Source organism: Microtus oregoni, unplaced genomic scaffold (assembly GCF_018167655.1).
Source record: "Microtus oregoni isolate MIOR12 unplaced genomic scaffold, Mior012 000032F_ref0000030, whole genome shotgun sequence".
Lineage (NCBI taxonomy): Eukaryota > Metazoa > Chordata > Mammalia > Rodentia > Cricetidae > Microtus > Microtus oregoni.
Genome location: NW_024543091.1, coordinates 27,233,000 through 27,245,936, shown reverse-complemented (window position 1 = coordinate 27,245,936; position 12,937 = coordinate 27,233,000). Strand labels below are relative to the sequence as shown.

The window sequence follows — 12,937 nt, the reverse complement described above, 5'->3', positions numbered from 1 at the left end:
ATTTTGGCCTTTTGGCAGAATTATCTCTAGCTCTCTGACTCTGTTAAGACACAGTCTACAGGTGTCTCATTTCCCCTCACAAACCTAAAACAGAAGCCAGCTCAGTCTGTCTTCAGGCTGCACTCTCTGGTCATGTGGTCTGAGCACAACACAACGTGTGCAGTGAGAGCTCATACATTACTTCTCCAGTCAGCAGGTGGAATCACTGTGAAACCATCGAGGCTTTGAGCATGAAGAACTCCTGCCCCTACCCTACCCCCTGTGCACCCACAAGGAACCAAAGACCTAAATCCTAGTCCCCAAAGTCACTAGGCCAGTGCTCCTATGAAAAAGACAGAAGCAGCTGTCGAAGCTTTCTGTGTTTGTTTGTGTGTATGTATGTGTTTGTGTATCTTTATGTGTGCACGTGTGCTAATTACCAGACTTGCAAAGCTCATACCCTCGGCTCCACAACTCTCTCTCTCTCTCTCTCTCTCTCTGTGTATGTGTGTGTGTATGTGTGTATTCACACGTACGAACGTCAGGGGATAACCTGGGGTATTGTTCTACCTTGTTTCAGACAGGCTTTCTTTGTTGTTTTCTGCTGTGTAGGCCAGGCTAGCTAGTTTGGGAGTCTCTGGAACTTTTTGTGTTTGTTTGTTTTTTGAGACAAGGTTTCTCTGTAGCTTTGAAGCCTGTCCTGGAACTATCTCTTGTAGACCAGGCTGGTCTTGAACTGAGGGGTGCTGAGGTGGATTATACTCATGCTACATAGCCAACTTTACTTGGCTATTAGGATTTGAACTCAGGTCTTCATGTGGAACCATCTTCCCAGCCCAGATTCAAGTCTCTTGAGAGAAAAAAACAACAACAACAAACTGCCAAATTAATGTCCGGGGTGAATCACACAGTCTTTCAGGTTTTAGAAAACTCTGGGGGTGGGGGAAGGCCGGACACAAAGTCTTTGTTTCTGTAGTATCGTCCTCTCAGAGAACAACTATTTCAGGGAGACAACAGAGTAAGATGCCCTCATCCTGTATAGGGAGCAGCCCATAATTATGTAGAACATGGGTGATCCTATTGAAGGGACAAAGCCAACTCCATTTTGTGCTGGGCCCCAAGGTAGATATCCGTGAAGCGGGAAATCCCCTAGACTGCAGCCCAGATGCTCAAGGTGGATATCAGCAAAGTCCCCTAGACTGGAGCCAATCAGAGAGTCACCGTACCCCTTATGGCCATGACTGTAGATTTGTGGGGTTTTGCATTTTAAACCCTGACTAAGAACGGTGGGGCACCTCCCCAGCCCCCGCTGCGAGACAAGGTGCCTACCACAGTTTGTACCGCATGATTAAACCTTAGTTTTGCATTTCGGTGAGTCTGTGTCTCTGGTGGTCTTCTTGGGGTCTCCGTGACCTGGGCACAACACTATAACATGGGTGTTTCCTGCAAGGGGGATCTCAGGTCTCCTCGAAAGAGTCAGAGTCAGTTTCCAGTCCCAGGAGCCCGACAGCCACACAGGGATTTCCCATCTATCCTGACTGGATTCCCCGCGGGAAGGACCCTACATCGTGTTACAGTCTAGACGTGATGTGGACCCCTTCACACGTCACCCTTTGTATAAAACTGCAGCTGTGTTCTGCTTTGAGCCTAGTCACTGAAACTCCGCCTTTCTCCTCAGCCCTATAGTCCTATCTCCCTTTAGCTTGGAGAGAGGCTACATTGCTTCTTGCAGTATGTGGGCTCCCTTCTTATAACAGGTAATAAACATGGCATTGTTAGGCTAGGGGTTTTCCTTGGTGGTCCTAGCTGACTGGGTTAGGTCACTGAATGAACTTGAAATTCAATTTTTTATCAGGAAAATACGAAAGGAGAAGATGAAGATGAAAGCTGATGAGGGAAATCTAAGCCCCCCCAGATATGTTATTTCCCCCTGAAATCTTTAGATTTGAGGATGGCACTCACATAAGCCACCTATAAAGTTGATTTATCAACTTTCAGGCCCCAAAGTATATGGGTATGTTCTCTGATTGTGCTTCCCAGCACAGGGAAAGCTCAGCTCAGCAGGTCCGTGTTGCTCAAATGCTATGGATTTTGTTGTTGTTGTTGTTGTTTTGTTTTTAACTGCCTGTCTTTGTTGAGTAGCTTTCAGGACACAACCTTGGAGCATGGCAACACTCTGCCTGGAGGGACATTAGCCTTTCTCCCCCATTCCCTCTGCCTTGCTGAAAACCCTTACATTACATTCCTAAAGCTAACCCCCAATGTCTATTCCTTATTTGGCTACTTTTGTCTCCTGAGGCTGACTACCAAAGTCCAGCAATCATAGCCCCCTTTGGTTCACCTAATTAACATGCCCAATTAAAATATACCACTGCATCCTAGCCCATTCTAACACACACCTTCCCTTTCTCTCCTCTTAAAAATCACACCTGCAAGGTCTTTGCTGCTATTTCTCTGCCTGAGTCAGAAAGCAGCCATGTTAACTTCTCTTCCTTGCTTAATAAAGGATCTCTGTGAAAACAGGTGTTGGGGTGTGGTTTGTGCCTAATCTGGGGTCCAGGAGAAAGTCCCCACTGTGCGGGGAGGGGGTGTGTGTCTCCTTCATTGCCTGGGTGTTTTCTATGCATCATAACCATGAAGGCCCTGGTGTGATGGTGAATGTTTCTGTGTGCTCGATGCCCCGGTCTACTGGGTCAGCGTGGCCTCTGGGGTGCTAGAGTGAGGCCTGTGGAATGCTTGGAAGCACCTGCGCACCAAAGCGTGGGTGAACATCCCCGGCAGGCAGTATTCCACACCGACTGTCACATGCCATTGCTGGGGGATTCTGGGTGGCTCTGCTGGAAGGGGTCACCTGAAGGCTGGTCTCTCCTGGAGTTGGCCCACGTTTCTACTTGCTCAAATCTGTGTTCCTTCACTATGACCAACAGGGTGTGAGCACAGATTTCCCGAATTTGTATGGGCCTGCGGCTCATCTTGGGAACCTCTAACACCGTAAGCAGATAGATGCGCAAGCCATCTCGCAGGTGGTTTATGTGCTGAGGGGTTCCCCCATTGGCTGGGCCCTCCCTTACCTTCCTTACTTGGGTTTTCCGCCCAGGCTTACCCTTCCCACAGGTGGCGGAGCATTCTGTTGTCCCCAGCTGCTTCCAGTTGTGGTCCCGGCTTCTCCTGGGGGGCTGCGGTGCTGGTGGCACCAAGTTGTCCGGTCGGTGGGCAGGGAATCTGTCAGGATGCCTGACGGAGAAAGTCTGCGTGTGCGAGGATGCCGAAGTCAGTACCTCAGGGGCCTCGGCATGTGAGTCTTCCTTCTCCTGGTTCTTGTCCCGGTTGTCTCTGTCCTCCAGGCGTCTGTCTTCTGCTTCCAACTGCCCATTGAACGGTTCTCCTGGGAGAGGCAGACAGTACAGGGATGAGCTTCCTTAGGACATGGAGTTGAAAAGGCGAGGGAACGATGGAGAGGGCCATTTCAGACACACACATCTGAAAGCCCAGGCAGGGCCCGAGGCTTTGTATTGTCCGACCACCAAGGACCCGGACAGGCACCACACAATGTCCTTGGAGCAGACCACATCTGGGGTGAGATTGGGGGTCGGCTGCCAATCTCATCCTTTCAATCTCTCCTCCTATGAGCGCCTCAGTGGAGTGAGGGCAGAGAGACGGTGGGGGTGTCCTGGTGGTGCTTTAGCCCATCCTAGATCCAGAGCCTTTCCTTAAGCCTGCTGCATTATTATATGTGTGTACATGTGTATAGCCTTTCTGGCTGGGTTTAGCTGACTAATTAAAAACAATGATATTTGATATGTAGATAAATGCTCAAATTATCTGTAGACAGACTGTATTTGAACAGAAAAGGGCAGGGCAGAATTCATTGCACTGTTAAGAGAGAGTCCCTCTGGGAGGAAAATGGAGTTGAAGGCTGATGCTTTTCCTTTGTTTTGCTTTAATTTGTTATCATTATCTTTTTCTCTTTGTGTATGTATGTGTACATATGTATACACGTGTTTACATGTATGTAAACACACAAGGGTAGGAGTGCATGTGCACACGCATACGGAGGCCTGAGGTTAAAATCAAGAGTCTTCCTTGATGGCTCTCTGCTGCCGCCTTATTCAGGGCAAGGTCTCTCAGTGGAACCCAGAGCTCACTGTTGGAACCAATCTAGCCGGTCTGTCTGCTCTGGTGATTCTGTCCCCGCCTTCTCAGTGCTGGGACTGCAGGTGGGTTGCCATGGCCACCTGGCAATTAAGTTGGTTCTGGAGATCTGAACTCTGGTCCTTCCCTTGCTGTGTTTAAGCCCTGATGCTCTTTTTAGAACAGTGTTAGATGGGTAGAAGGCACGGAGTACCAAGGCCTGAGGTAGTCTCAGGGGCCCTTACACAGGACAGAGACGGGTGTCTGAGAATCAGATGAGATGGAACAGTGGACAAAGCCCAGAGGGAGTGAGACCTGAAGGGGGTACTGTGTTGACTTTGGAGGTGGGTGTGTTGACGACTTTAGAGGTGGAGGAAGGAATCACAGGCCACAGAGGCTGAGGCTTCTAGAAGTTGAAACAGGAGACCTCTGGCCTTCAGCACTGTAAGACAACTACCTGCATCTTGTTGTAAGATCCTGGCTAGAAGGTCACTGCTCCAGCCGCAAGAGCAGCCAATGTAATCATCCCAGTCGTGGGATCGGGATGTCGAACTCTGGCTTAGGATCCAGTGAAAGGAATATCCTATCAGGGAGACACACATGTGAAGCATGTTCTGATTCCAAGTCCACTAACCTGAAACACGTGTCCACGGGGTTTCTCTGCATTGTTCAGGACACAGAGGATCGAGGTGTGTGTGTGTGTGTGTGTGTGTGTGTGTGTGTGTGTGAGAGAGAGAGAGAGAGAGAGAGAGAGAGAGAGAGTTAAGAGAAAGTGACTCAGAATACTTAATGGCGAAGCAAGGACTTTACCTGGTCTTCTGTGGGGTGGCACCTGCGGGCTGATGGCATTGTTCCCCATGATCACGTATTCATAGTGGACTCCTGGGTTGGGCTGCTGGTGTATCATCTGAGAACACAAAAATCAAAGTCACCACAGCCCCCACACACCCCAATTTCCTGCTGACTTGGGTCTCAATAACAGAAATGGTACCGCAGCTAAATGTGTATTCTCTTATCTAGTTACAGTAGTAACCTGTGACATGTTAGCTTAAGTCACTTCCAGTGGCTTCCTGGGGGCTGCTTTTGAAGAATCCAAGACTTCGTGTGTTCATGAATCAGAAGAAAAGTGGGTGAATGGTCAAGTTTTTTTTTTTTTTGGAGTTGAAGAAGGACCATAGTTAGTTTATTCCTTGCTTTTTTCCTTGGCCTATTTCTTCTATTAATATTTTTTAATCAATTTATTTATTTTTATTAAAAATTTCCTGCCTCCCATTTCCCTCCCCCTCCCCCCTCCTCTCCCCCTCTCTTTCCAGTCTGAAGAGCAGCCAGAGTTCCCTGCCCTGTGGGAAGTCCAAGGTCCTCTCCCCTCCATCCAGGTCTAGGAAGGTGAGCATCCAACAGGCTAGGCTCCCACACAGACAGTACATGCAGTAGGATCAAAACCCAGTGCCATTGTCCTTGGCTTCTCATCAGCCCTCGTTTCCGCCATGTTCAGAGAGTCTGGTTTTATCCCATGCTTTTTAAGTCCCAGTCCAGCTGGCCTTGGTGAGCTCCCAATAGATCAGCTCCACTGTCTCAGTGGGTGGGTGCACCCCTCGCGGTCCTGACGAGATTTGACTCTAGAGGGGTTCCCAGGTGTCCAGGGAGATGCCCCCAGCTAGTTCCTTGGGCAGCTGAGGAGAGGGTGCCTGAAATGGCCCTATCCTATAGCCACACTGATGATTATCTTGCATATCACCATAGAGCCTTCATCTGGCGATGGATGGAGATAGAGACAGAGACCCACATTGGAGCACCGGACTGAGCTCCCAAGGTCCAAATGAGGAGCAGAAGGAGGGAGAACATGAATGGTCAAGATTCTATCAAGATAAAAGTTAAGGTGTTATAAAGCCCAAATAGGACAGGGTCTGCAGTAGGAGAATCTGTGGCTGGCAGCCATCCACAGCCAGGGCTCAGATCTGTGGCCTCTAACTGTCCCAAGATGTCTACACTGCAGAGGAACCCGACTGAGCACCAGGTGGTGACACAGAGTCAGGCAGACGAGGGCCAGCTTTCCTGGCCATGACAGCCTAGAACATCAAGGGTCCTTTAACGTCCTCTAGGCCAGGGAGGCTGGCTGTCCCAATGTCTGCCCCAGTCCTCAGTCTTCCCTACTGCCTGAGTCTCAACTCACCTTCACACGTAGGGAAGCCCAGAACTATAATGAAATGGAACGGAAATTCAAAACCCAGACTAAACAAGCAAGTAAGCAAACAAACAAATATCAATAACAACAAAAACCCAAACAAACAAAAACCAACCAACCAAACAAAAAAGCAAAACACAAAAAAATCCCACATATAAAAAAATGTAAGTCTGCCTCAGTCATATTCTTTGAGGAAACATTGATAAAAGCAAACAAACAATCAAAAATAAAAGTAAGTAGGATGGCCAGCAGGAGGCTGCATGGGCTGCAGAGGAAGGCCAACAGAATTAATCCTGCCTACCAGGCCTTCCTGCGTTCACAGTGTTATGGTAGAGGGCAGGGTGATGGGTAGATTGGAGCAACAGCCCTAAAATCTACACTAGAAGTGGGAGCCAAGCAAGGGGACACTGTCTTGTTGCTATTTCTACTCCGTAGAGTGTCTCCTGGTGACCACCTGTGCAGCCCAGAGCCAGTTGCTGGACTCCTACTTTTAATTTCTTCGTCGGGAAGAGATAAGAGACTAATGACTGATATTGACGTCTGTTACCCTGCAAGTAGCCCCGAGTCACGCCTGCACTGGAGCCCTGGAGATCTCTCTCCTGCTACCTCCTCTTGCCTTCTCCCGACTAGGGAACAGGCTCCCCCCATCACTCACCCAGAGGCAGGCAGATGTGAGAGACACTGGGCTCCTCACACAAGCCAAGACCATCTCATTGGCATTACAGAAACATGGCGCTGAGCACTGGACCCTTGAGGGACACAGCTATGTGACCGCCCATCCTCGCCGTCTACCCCAGCCCCTTCAATCCCCTTACCACATACTGTTTCTCCTTCTGCCCTCTCCCGTGCCTCTTCTGTGTGAGGAAATACTCTGGATTTGGCCACTGAAGTCCTTATGCTGTTTATGGGGTTATTGTTGGCCACCTTTCCCCGACCACCCACAGGAGGTTTCGCTGGCAGAGCCTTCACCTCTGATACCGTTCAAATGTACCCAGAGCCAACCAACCAAGCGGATGGCTCACAACCCCTCCAAGTTAACTAAAACAAGGCATCTTTTGTAACATTTAGCCTTCTATCCCTGCAGAGGAACAGCCCAGAACCGTGGAGATGAAGAAGCAATCCCAGTGGTTATTGTTTCTAAAACCTGACAGGCAAATGGTAGAGACCAGCATGGCCCTGGGAACAGTAGGCATCAGTGTATTTATTTTAAGCCTTTGTTTCTTGTCACCCTTACGTTCCTCACCTTTTCAGAAGACAGGATTCTAGTGGCTTCATGTGTGTGTGCTCACATGTGTATGTGTGTGTGTGTGTGGAGATCAAAGGTCAACCTTGACCTTTGGGTGTCACGACTCAGGAGCTGCTTGAGACAGGGCCTCTCACTGGGACATGGGGCTCACCTACTAGGTGAGGCTGGCTGGCCAGCTAGCCCCATTGATCTTTCTGTCTCTGCCTCCACAGTTCTGGGATGACAGGCATGTGCCACCACAGCCATCTTTTATATGGGTGCTGAGGCTGGAACTCAGTTTCTCATGTTTGCAAGACAGGGATTTTATAGACAGAGGGAGCTCCCCAGGCCCTTCTAGTAGTTTCTTTTTAAAAGACCATTAGAAACAATGCTTGGGCGATTTAATATTAACACTCTGGCTTCAAGTAAAGTGATCACAGGCTGTCTATGTGAAGCGGGGCCCTGTGGTGCAGCCGCAGCCCTGTGTGTTTGTGTGTGTGTGTGTGTGTGTGTGTGTGAAGCGGGGCCCTACGGTGCAGCCGCAGCCCCGTGTGTGTGTGTGTGTGTGTGTGTGTGTGTGTGTGTGAAGCGGGCACTGTGGTGCAGCCGCAGCCCCGTGTGTGTGAAGCGGGTCCCTGAGGTGCAGCCGCAGCCCCGTGTGTGTGAAGCGGGCACTGTGGTGCAGCCGCAGCCCCGTGTGTGTGAAGCAGGGCCCTACGGTGCAGCCGCAGCCCCGTGTGTGTGTGTGTGTGTGTGTGTGTGTGTGTGAAGCAGGGCCCTATGGTGCAGCCGCAGCCCCATGTGTGTGAAGCCGGGCACTGTGGTGCAGCCGCAGCCCCGTGTGTGTGAAGCGGGGCACTGTGGTGCAGCCGCAGCCGCGGCTATGTGAAACGGGGCACTGTAGTGCAGCTGAAGCTTCACCGTTTCATCCAGGGCAACGGGGAGTGGTCCTTCTCCATTTGCCTTGATGGGGTTGAGAAGGCTGGGCCTGGAGTGGGTCGCTTTGCCCTCAGAATTTTCTTTCTCTTGCCATAAAAGAGAACACGCCAAATTAGCGCTGAGAGGGAGCCTGGAGGAACTCCAGGGCTCATGAAACATGGCATTTGTTCGTCTCTGATTTGGTTCAACAAGTAAAATTGGTTTTACTGGGTCCATAAACTCCAAGGGTAATAAAGCACCTGGTAGACTTTATGGTTTCTGTGAGTCTTGTACATTCAGGGGTAAATGTCAGAGACCAATGCCAAGCACTGAAAGGGGTCCCTCAAACAGGCCTCACTCAAAGGATTTTATTGAGCCCAGGCAAAGACGTGTTGTTTATTTGTTCAGTGTGTTTCTTGGAAGTCATAGGATCCCAAATCCAGAGAGCACCCACAAAACACTCAAACTCACATAGACATCCAGGATCTCATTGGTGGGACCTTCAGCCAAAAAGGACTCCCCAGCAGTGCTGGAGATCTCATTGGGTCGCTTGTAGGTGAACATCGTCCCTCCGCCCTCGTACTTCCCCGGGCGATCAATTGCCCAGTTCCCGTTGATGATGGAGCGGCCGGAGCGGCTTCGCAAGGCTGTGGAGACAAATCAGTTTCTCTGGTGAGCTCAGGGTGTGCCCAAGAAAGCAATCTGAGCACCTAAGCCGTTCATCTAACGGCCTAAGGCATGCATAGGGTTTGTGAGCATCATCTAGGGCTTGATTGCAACCTCAGCTCAACCAATCCCTTCCACGTGGACCTGGACCAAAACGAGGGATGGGTGGGAGTGGCTGGGAGCAAAGGCTGAGAACAGAGGGCGGAGAACACGAGGGGAGAATTAGGCACGAGGGAGGGAGACTACCTTATGTAACTGTGTCATTCCTGATGTGAGGGGCCGTGCACTCCAGACCATGCGCTGATTCTGGCCCATGGATGGGCTTGGTTTGGCTTGTGTAGTGTTTTTTCTTTTTATTTGTTTTGTTTGAATATAATGAAGCCTAAATTTAAGAACTGGGATTTCACATTAAAAAAAAAAATGAGAGTCCTGGCTTTTCTTGTGAAACAGGAAGGCGTGTTAACACTGGCCCTGGATTCTCTCAGGGGTAGGCAACAAGTGCTCAGAGGGACGCCTCTTTCTACAGGGGATTGCAATCTCTGATCAGTCTCTGTCCCCACTCATTGTTCACCGTTCCTCAACAGGAAGGCCTTTGTTGTTTTTAACTAAATCTCAATGGGTCGATTTTCTAATAAAGACTCAGGAGCCAGATGCTGGGGTAAAAACCTGCTAGCTCAGAGAGGCGGAGAAAGCACCCTGCTGCTTCATCCTCCTCTGATGTCCCAGAAAGAGAACTTTTTTCTATACCGTCAAAAACAAAAACTTCTGCAACTAGATGTCCCTCCCTTCTACTTCCTGTGCGTCTCTCTACCCACCCTCCTGATTCTCTCTTAGGCTCGATGATTTTTTTCCTGTCAGTTGGTAGTTTGCTCTGCCTCTTGATCTATGGTTGACTTTATTTAATCCTGTTCACAACATTCCAGCAAAATGTTTGGATTAAAGGTGTGTGCTAGGACTGAGGCACACCGCAACTAGGAACAGGTTTTTCACTAAATAACACAATCTCGGGGTTCACAGTGTGATCAAATATCCTGCAACATTTCTCCCCCTTTCTGTGTAAATAGAAAGGGAAGATTTTGAACTCTAAGACTATTTACAACAATACAGCTATTTGTGCCAAGCTTCCCACAATGTCCAGCTTGGTTGTACTTTACTTGGCAGTCTTAGCATGAAGTATTTTTGAGTTCAAAGTTCTGTAAAATGTTCATGCCAGTCTCATAAGAACTCAGCAATTTGAGGGTCCTGAGCAGTTTGTAGTCTAGAGCTGATCTTTGGGTGGTATTTGTCAGCTCAGTGGCAATCCTGGCTAGGTAGAACACAGCAGTCAAACCAAAAACATCCATGATTGGAGCAGAGCACTGGGTGGTTGTCTAGCGGGAAGGGGCCGCTGCTCAGGCAAGATGGTAGAATCGGTGCTGGTATTAGTTTGGGGTTTCAGGCCAGTCAGCTGGAGGAGGTGGGAGATACCACTTGGCCAATTTGCTCTTTGTCTTGGGACATTTTCTCTTGATGATCTGTCCCATTTCTTCAGATGTTTCACTTGTACAGTGGTCTCTGGTTGGATGCTTTTATTTTCATGGAGTGATAAAAGCAAACCCCTGACCCAACCTTAACTTCGGGGGGAGTTCCTTCTTTGGCAGGCTATATCTTTCCTAGGGCACAATGGTTTTTGGCAACAGAAAAAGTATAATCTTTCAATTAAAATTTTTTTTTGAAAATTTGAAACTAAATATACCTTGGTATATGTGGATAAATATACCTATTAATAGGTTTCTGTTCCCCAGTAATAGGTTTCTCTGCTGATACAGTAAGCCATATCAAGATGAATTGAAAAAGTATAGCAGCAGGGTTATTTGAGCAAAGCAACTCCCAGGCAGGTTGTCCAGTCCCAGAGATTGAGGCTAGAGAAGTCACACACCCAAACTCAAGGAGGGAGATTATATATAGGTTGTAGGAGAGGGTGATATATGTTTGCCACAAGCTAGGTTTGTGTCCAAGTATGGTCAAAAGCCAAACACTTTGGGCGGGCTGGCAGCTTCTAGCTGCCAAGAATGTGGACCTAGACTTTTTGGTGTCTTTCCCTTGTTCAGAATCTCTCTGAGTGGGAGGGGTTTGGAGACAGAGACAGGAATGGGGCTTTCTGGATCAAGCAGGAGTGAGCTGGAGGATACAACCAAACACACACACACACACACACACACAATTGCACAATTGTATTTATATAAATATAAATGTCATAAAAGGACATTTACTTTGAATTTTAGTCTTCTTTTGTAAAGAGCTTTTAAATTTAAATCGCTGTAATTCTTATGTGTCTGCCTCTGCCTCCCAAGTGTTGGGATTAAAGGTGTGTGCCACCACCTGGCTATGGATTCCTTATAGTAGTTATTCTTATACGGTTACACTGGTTTAATTTGGTTCTCCATTTCCCATTATTTTTTAGTGGTAGGGGTAAACTTTCAAGTATTTTGATTGTGTAATCTATCATTCTTGCTGATTTATTCTGAATCCATCTCCTGGCAGATTTTAATACTCTAGTCTTAATTAAGCATGATGCTAATTTACCTACTATTTCATTATTTTCAGACGTTTGTCTGTCTTGCCTGTATGAGCTACATAAACTTTGCGAGGTCATGCCATCTCCCAGGACAGGTCTCTCTGCCATTTATCTGCAGTTAGTGGCCTTCCATTCTGAAGACCATATAGTTACACCATCGCACACACCATGGACTGGAGAAGATGGAGATTTTCCTGTTGCTTTCCTAGCTGTTTGTCTCTTTGCCAATAGTGCCACACTGATTTCGTGGTTCCTTCCTCAGTACTGGCTATGCCATCCCCTGGTCTATAGGCTGCCACTTGCCATTCGTTTTGGTTCCGTCAGTGGTTGATGAATCACTCCCGCAAAAGAGGCACCTACTGAACTGTGGGGGGCCAACAGAAGAGTCAATAGGTACCTCCTGTGGGGGAGGGGTGAGTGTAATCTGGAGGTTCACAGTGTGATCAAATATCCCGCAACAGAGGCTGAGTCTCATTGATGAACACAGATCTTTTATGACAGTTATAGTCTTTGCCTTTCTCTTTGCAAGATAGCATTTTCCCTATAATTCCGACTGTATGCTTACCAACAGTGGCAAAGCCAAGAGGACCACATGATTTTCTGGTCTTCCAGGTCATGTCTGTTCTTTTTTTTTTCTTTATTCCCTTCCTGACTTCTCTAGGCTTTTTTTTCATGCATATTTATGTGCTGTGTGTTTATATGTATGTATATGTGTGCATGTGTATGTGTGTGTGGGTGTGTAAGTCTGGAGTTTGATGTCAGGGGTCCTTCTTAATCATTCTCAGTCTTATCCACTGAGGCAGGGCCTCTCAACTACGCCTTGGAAATGGCTAGCCTGGCTGCCTTGTTCTGGGGCTCCCATCTTCACAGAGAGCATTCACTGCAGATGGGCTTCCATTCACCCCCAGAATTTCCCTGCGTCCTGGAGAGCTGAACTCTGGTCCTCATGCCTGGATGGAAAGTGCCAATGCTGGGCCACCTTCCCAGCCTCTGTGGCTTTTGAGCCTGTGGGCTGTGATGGAGACGTCTGTACCTGCTGTCAGATGTAATCCTCACCATGTTGCTAAGCAGCTCGTGCTAGCCTCACTTTTCAGACACTGGTTGTTGTGGTTTGAACGTGAAGTGTCCACCATAGACCAGCGTACTGAACACTTGGACTCCAGAGGGCGGGACTGTTTGGGAAGGCCTTGGAACCTTTAGGAGGTGGAGCCTTGCTGGAGGAAGTGGGTCACTCTGGGTGGGCCTCGAGGGCTTCTAGTGGAGCCCTACTTCCTGT

General features: G+C 48.5%; 1 protein-coding gene across 2 annotated transcripts in view; it reads right to left on the bottom strand.

Annotated features, from left to right (window-relative positions):
• LOC121466073 (thrombospondin type-1 domain-containing protein 4) overlaps nt 1-12,937 on the bottom strand; it is a 182,728-nt gene that overhangs the window by 26,280 nt on the left and 143,511 nt on the right. For both annotated transcript variants that reach the window (XM_041679589.1, XM_041679590.1), the window contains exons 3-5: nt 8,910-9,085; nt 4,921-5,017; nt 3,083-3,364 (exon numbers count right to left, since the gene is read on the bottom strand). In XM_041679589.1, coding sequence (XP_041535523.1) covers nt 3,083-3,364; nt 4,921-5,017; nt 8,910-9,085 — 555 coding nt within the window. The remainder of the gene's footprint in view (nt 1-3,082; nt 3,365-4,920; nt 5,018-8,909; nt 9,086-12,937) is intronic.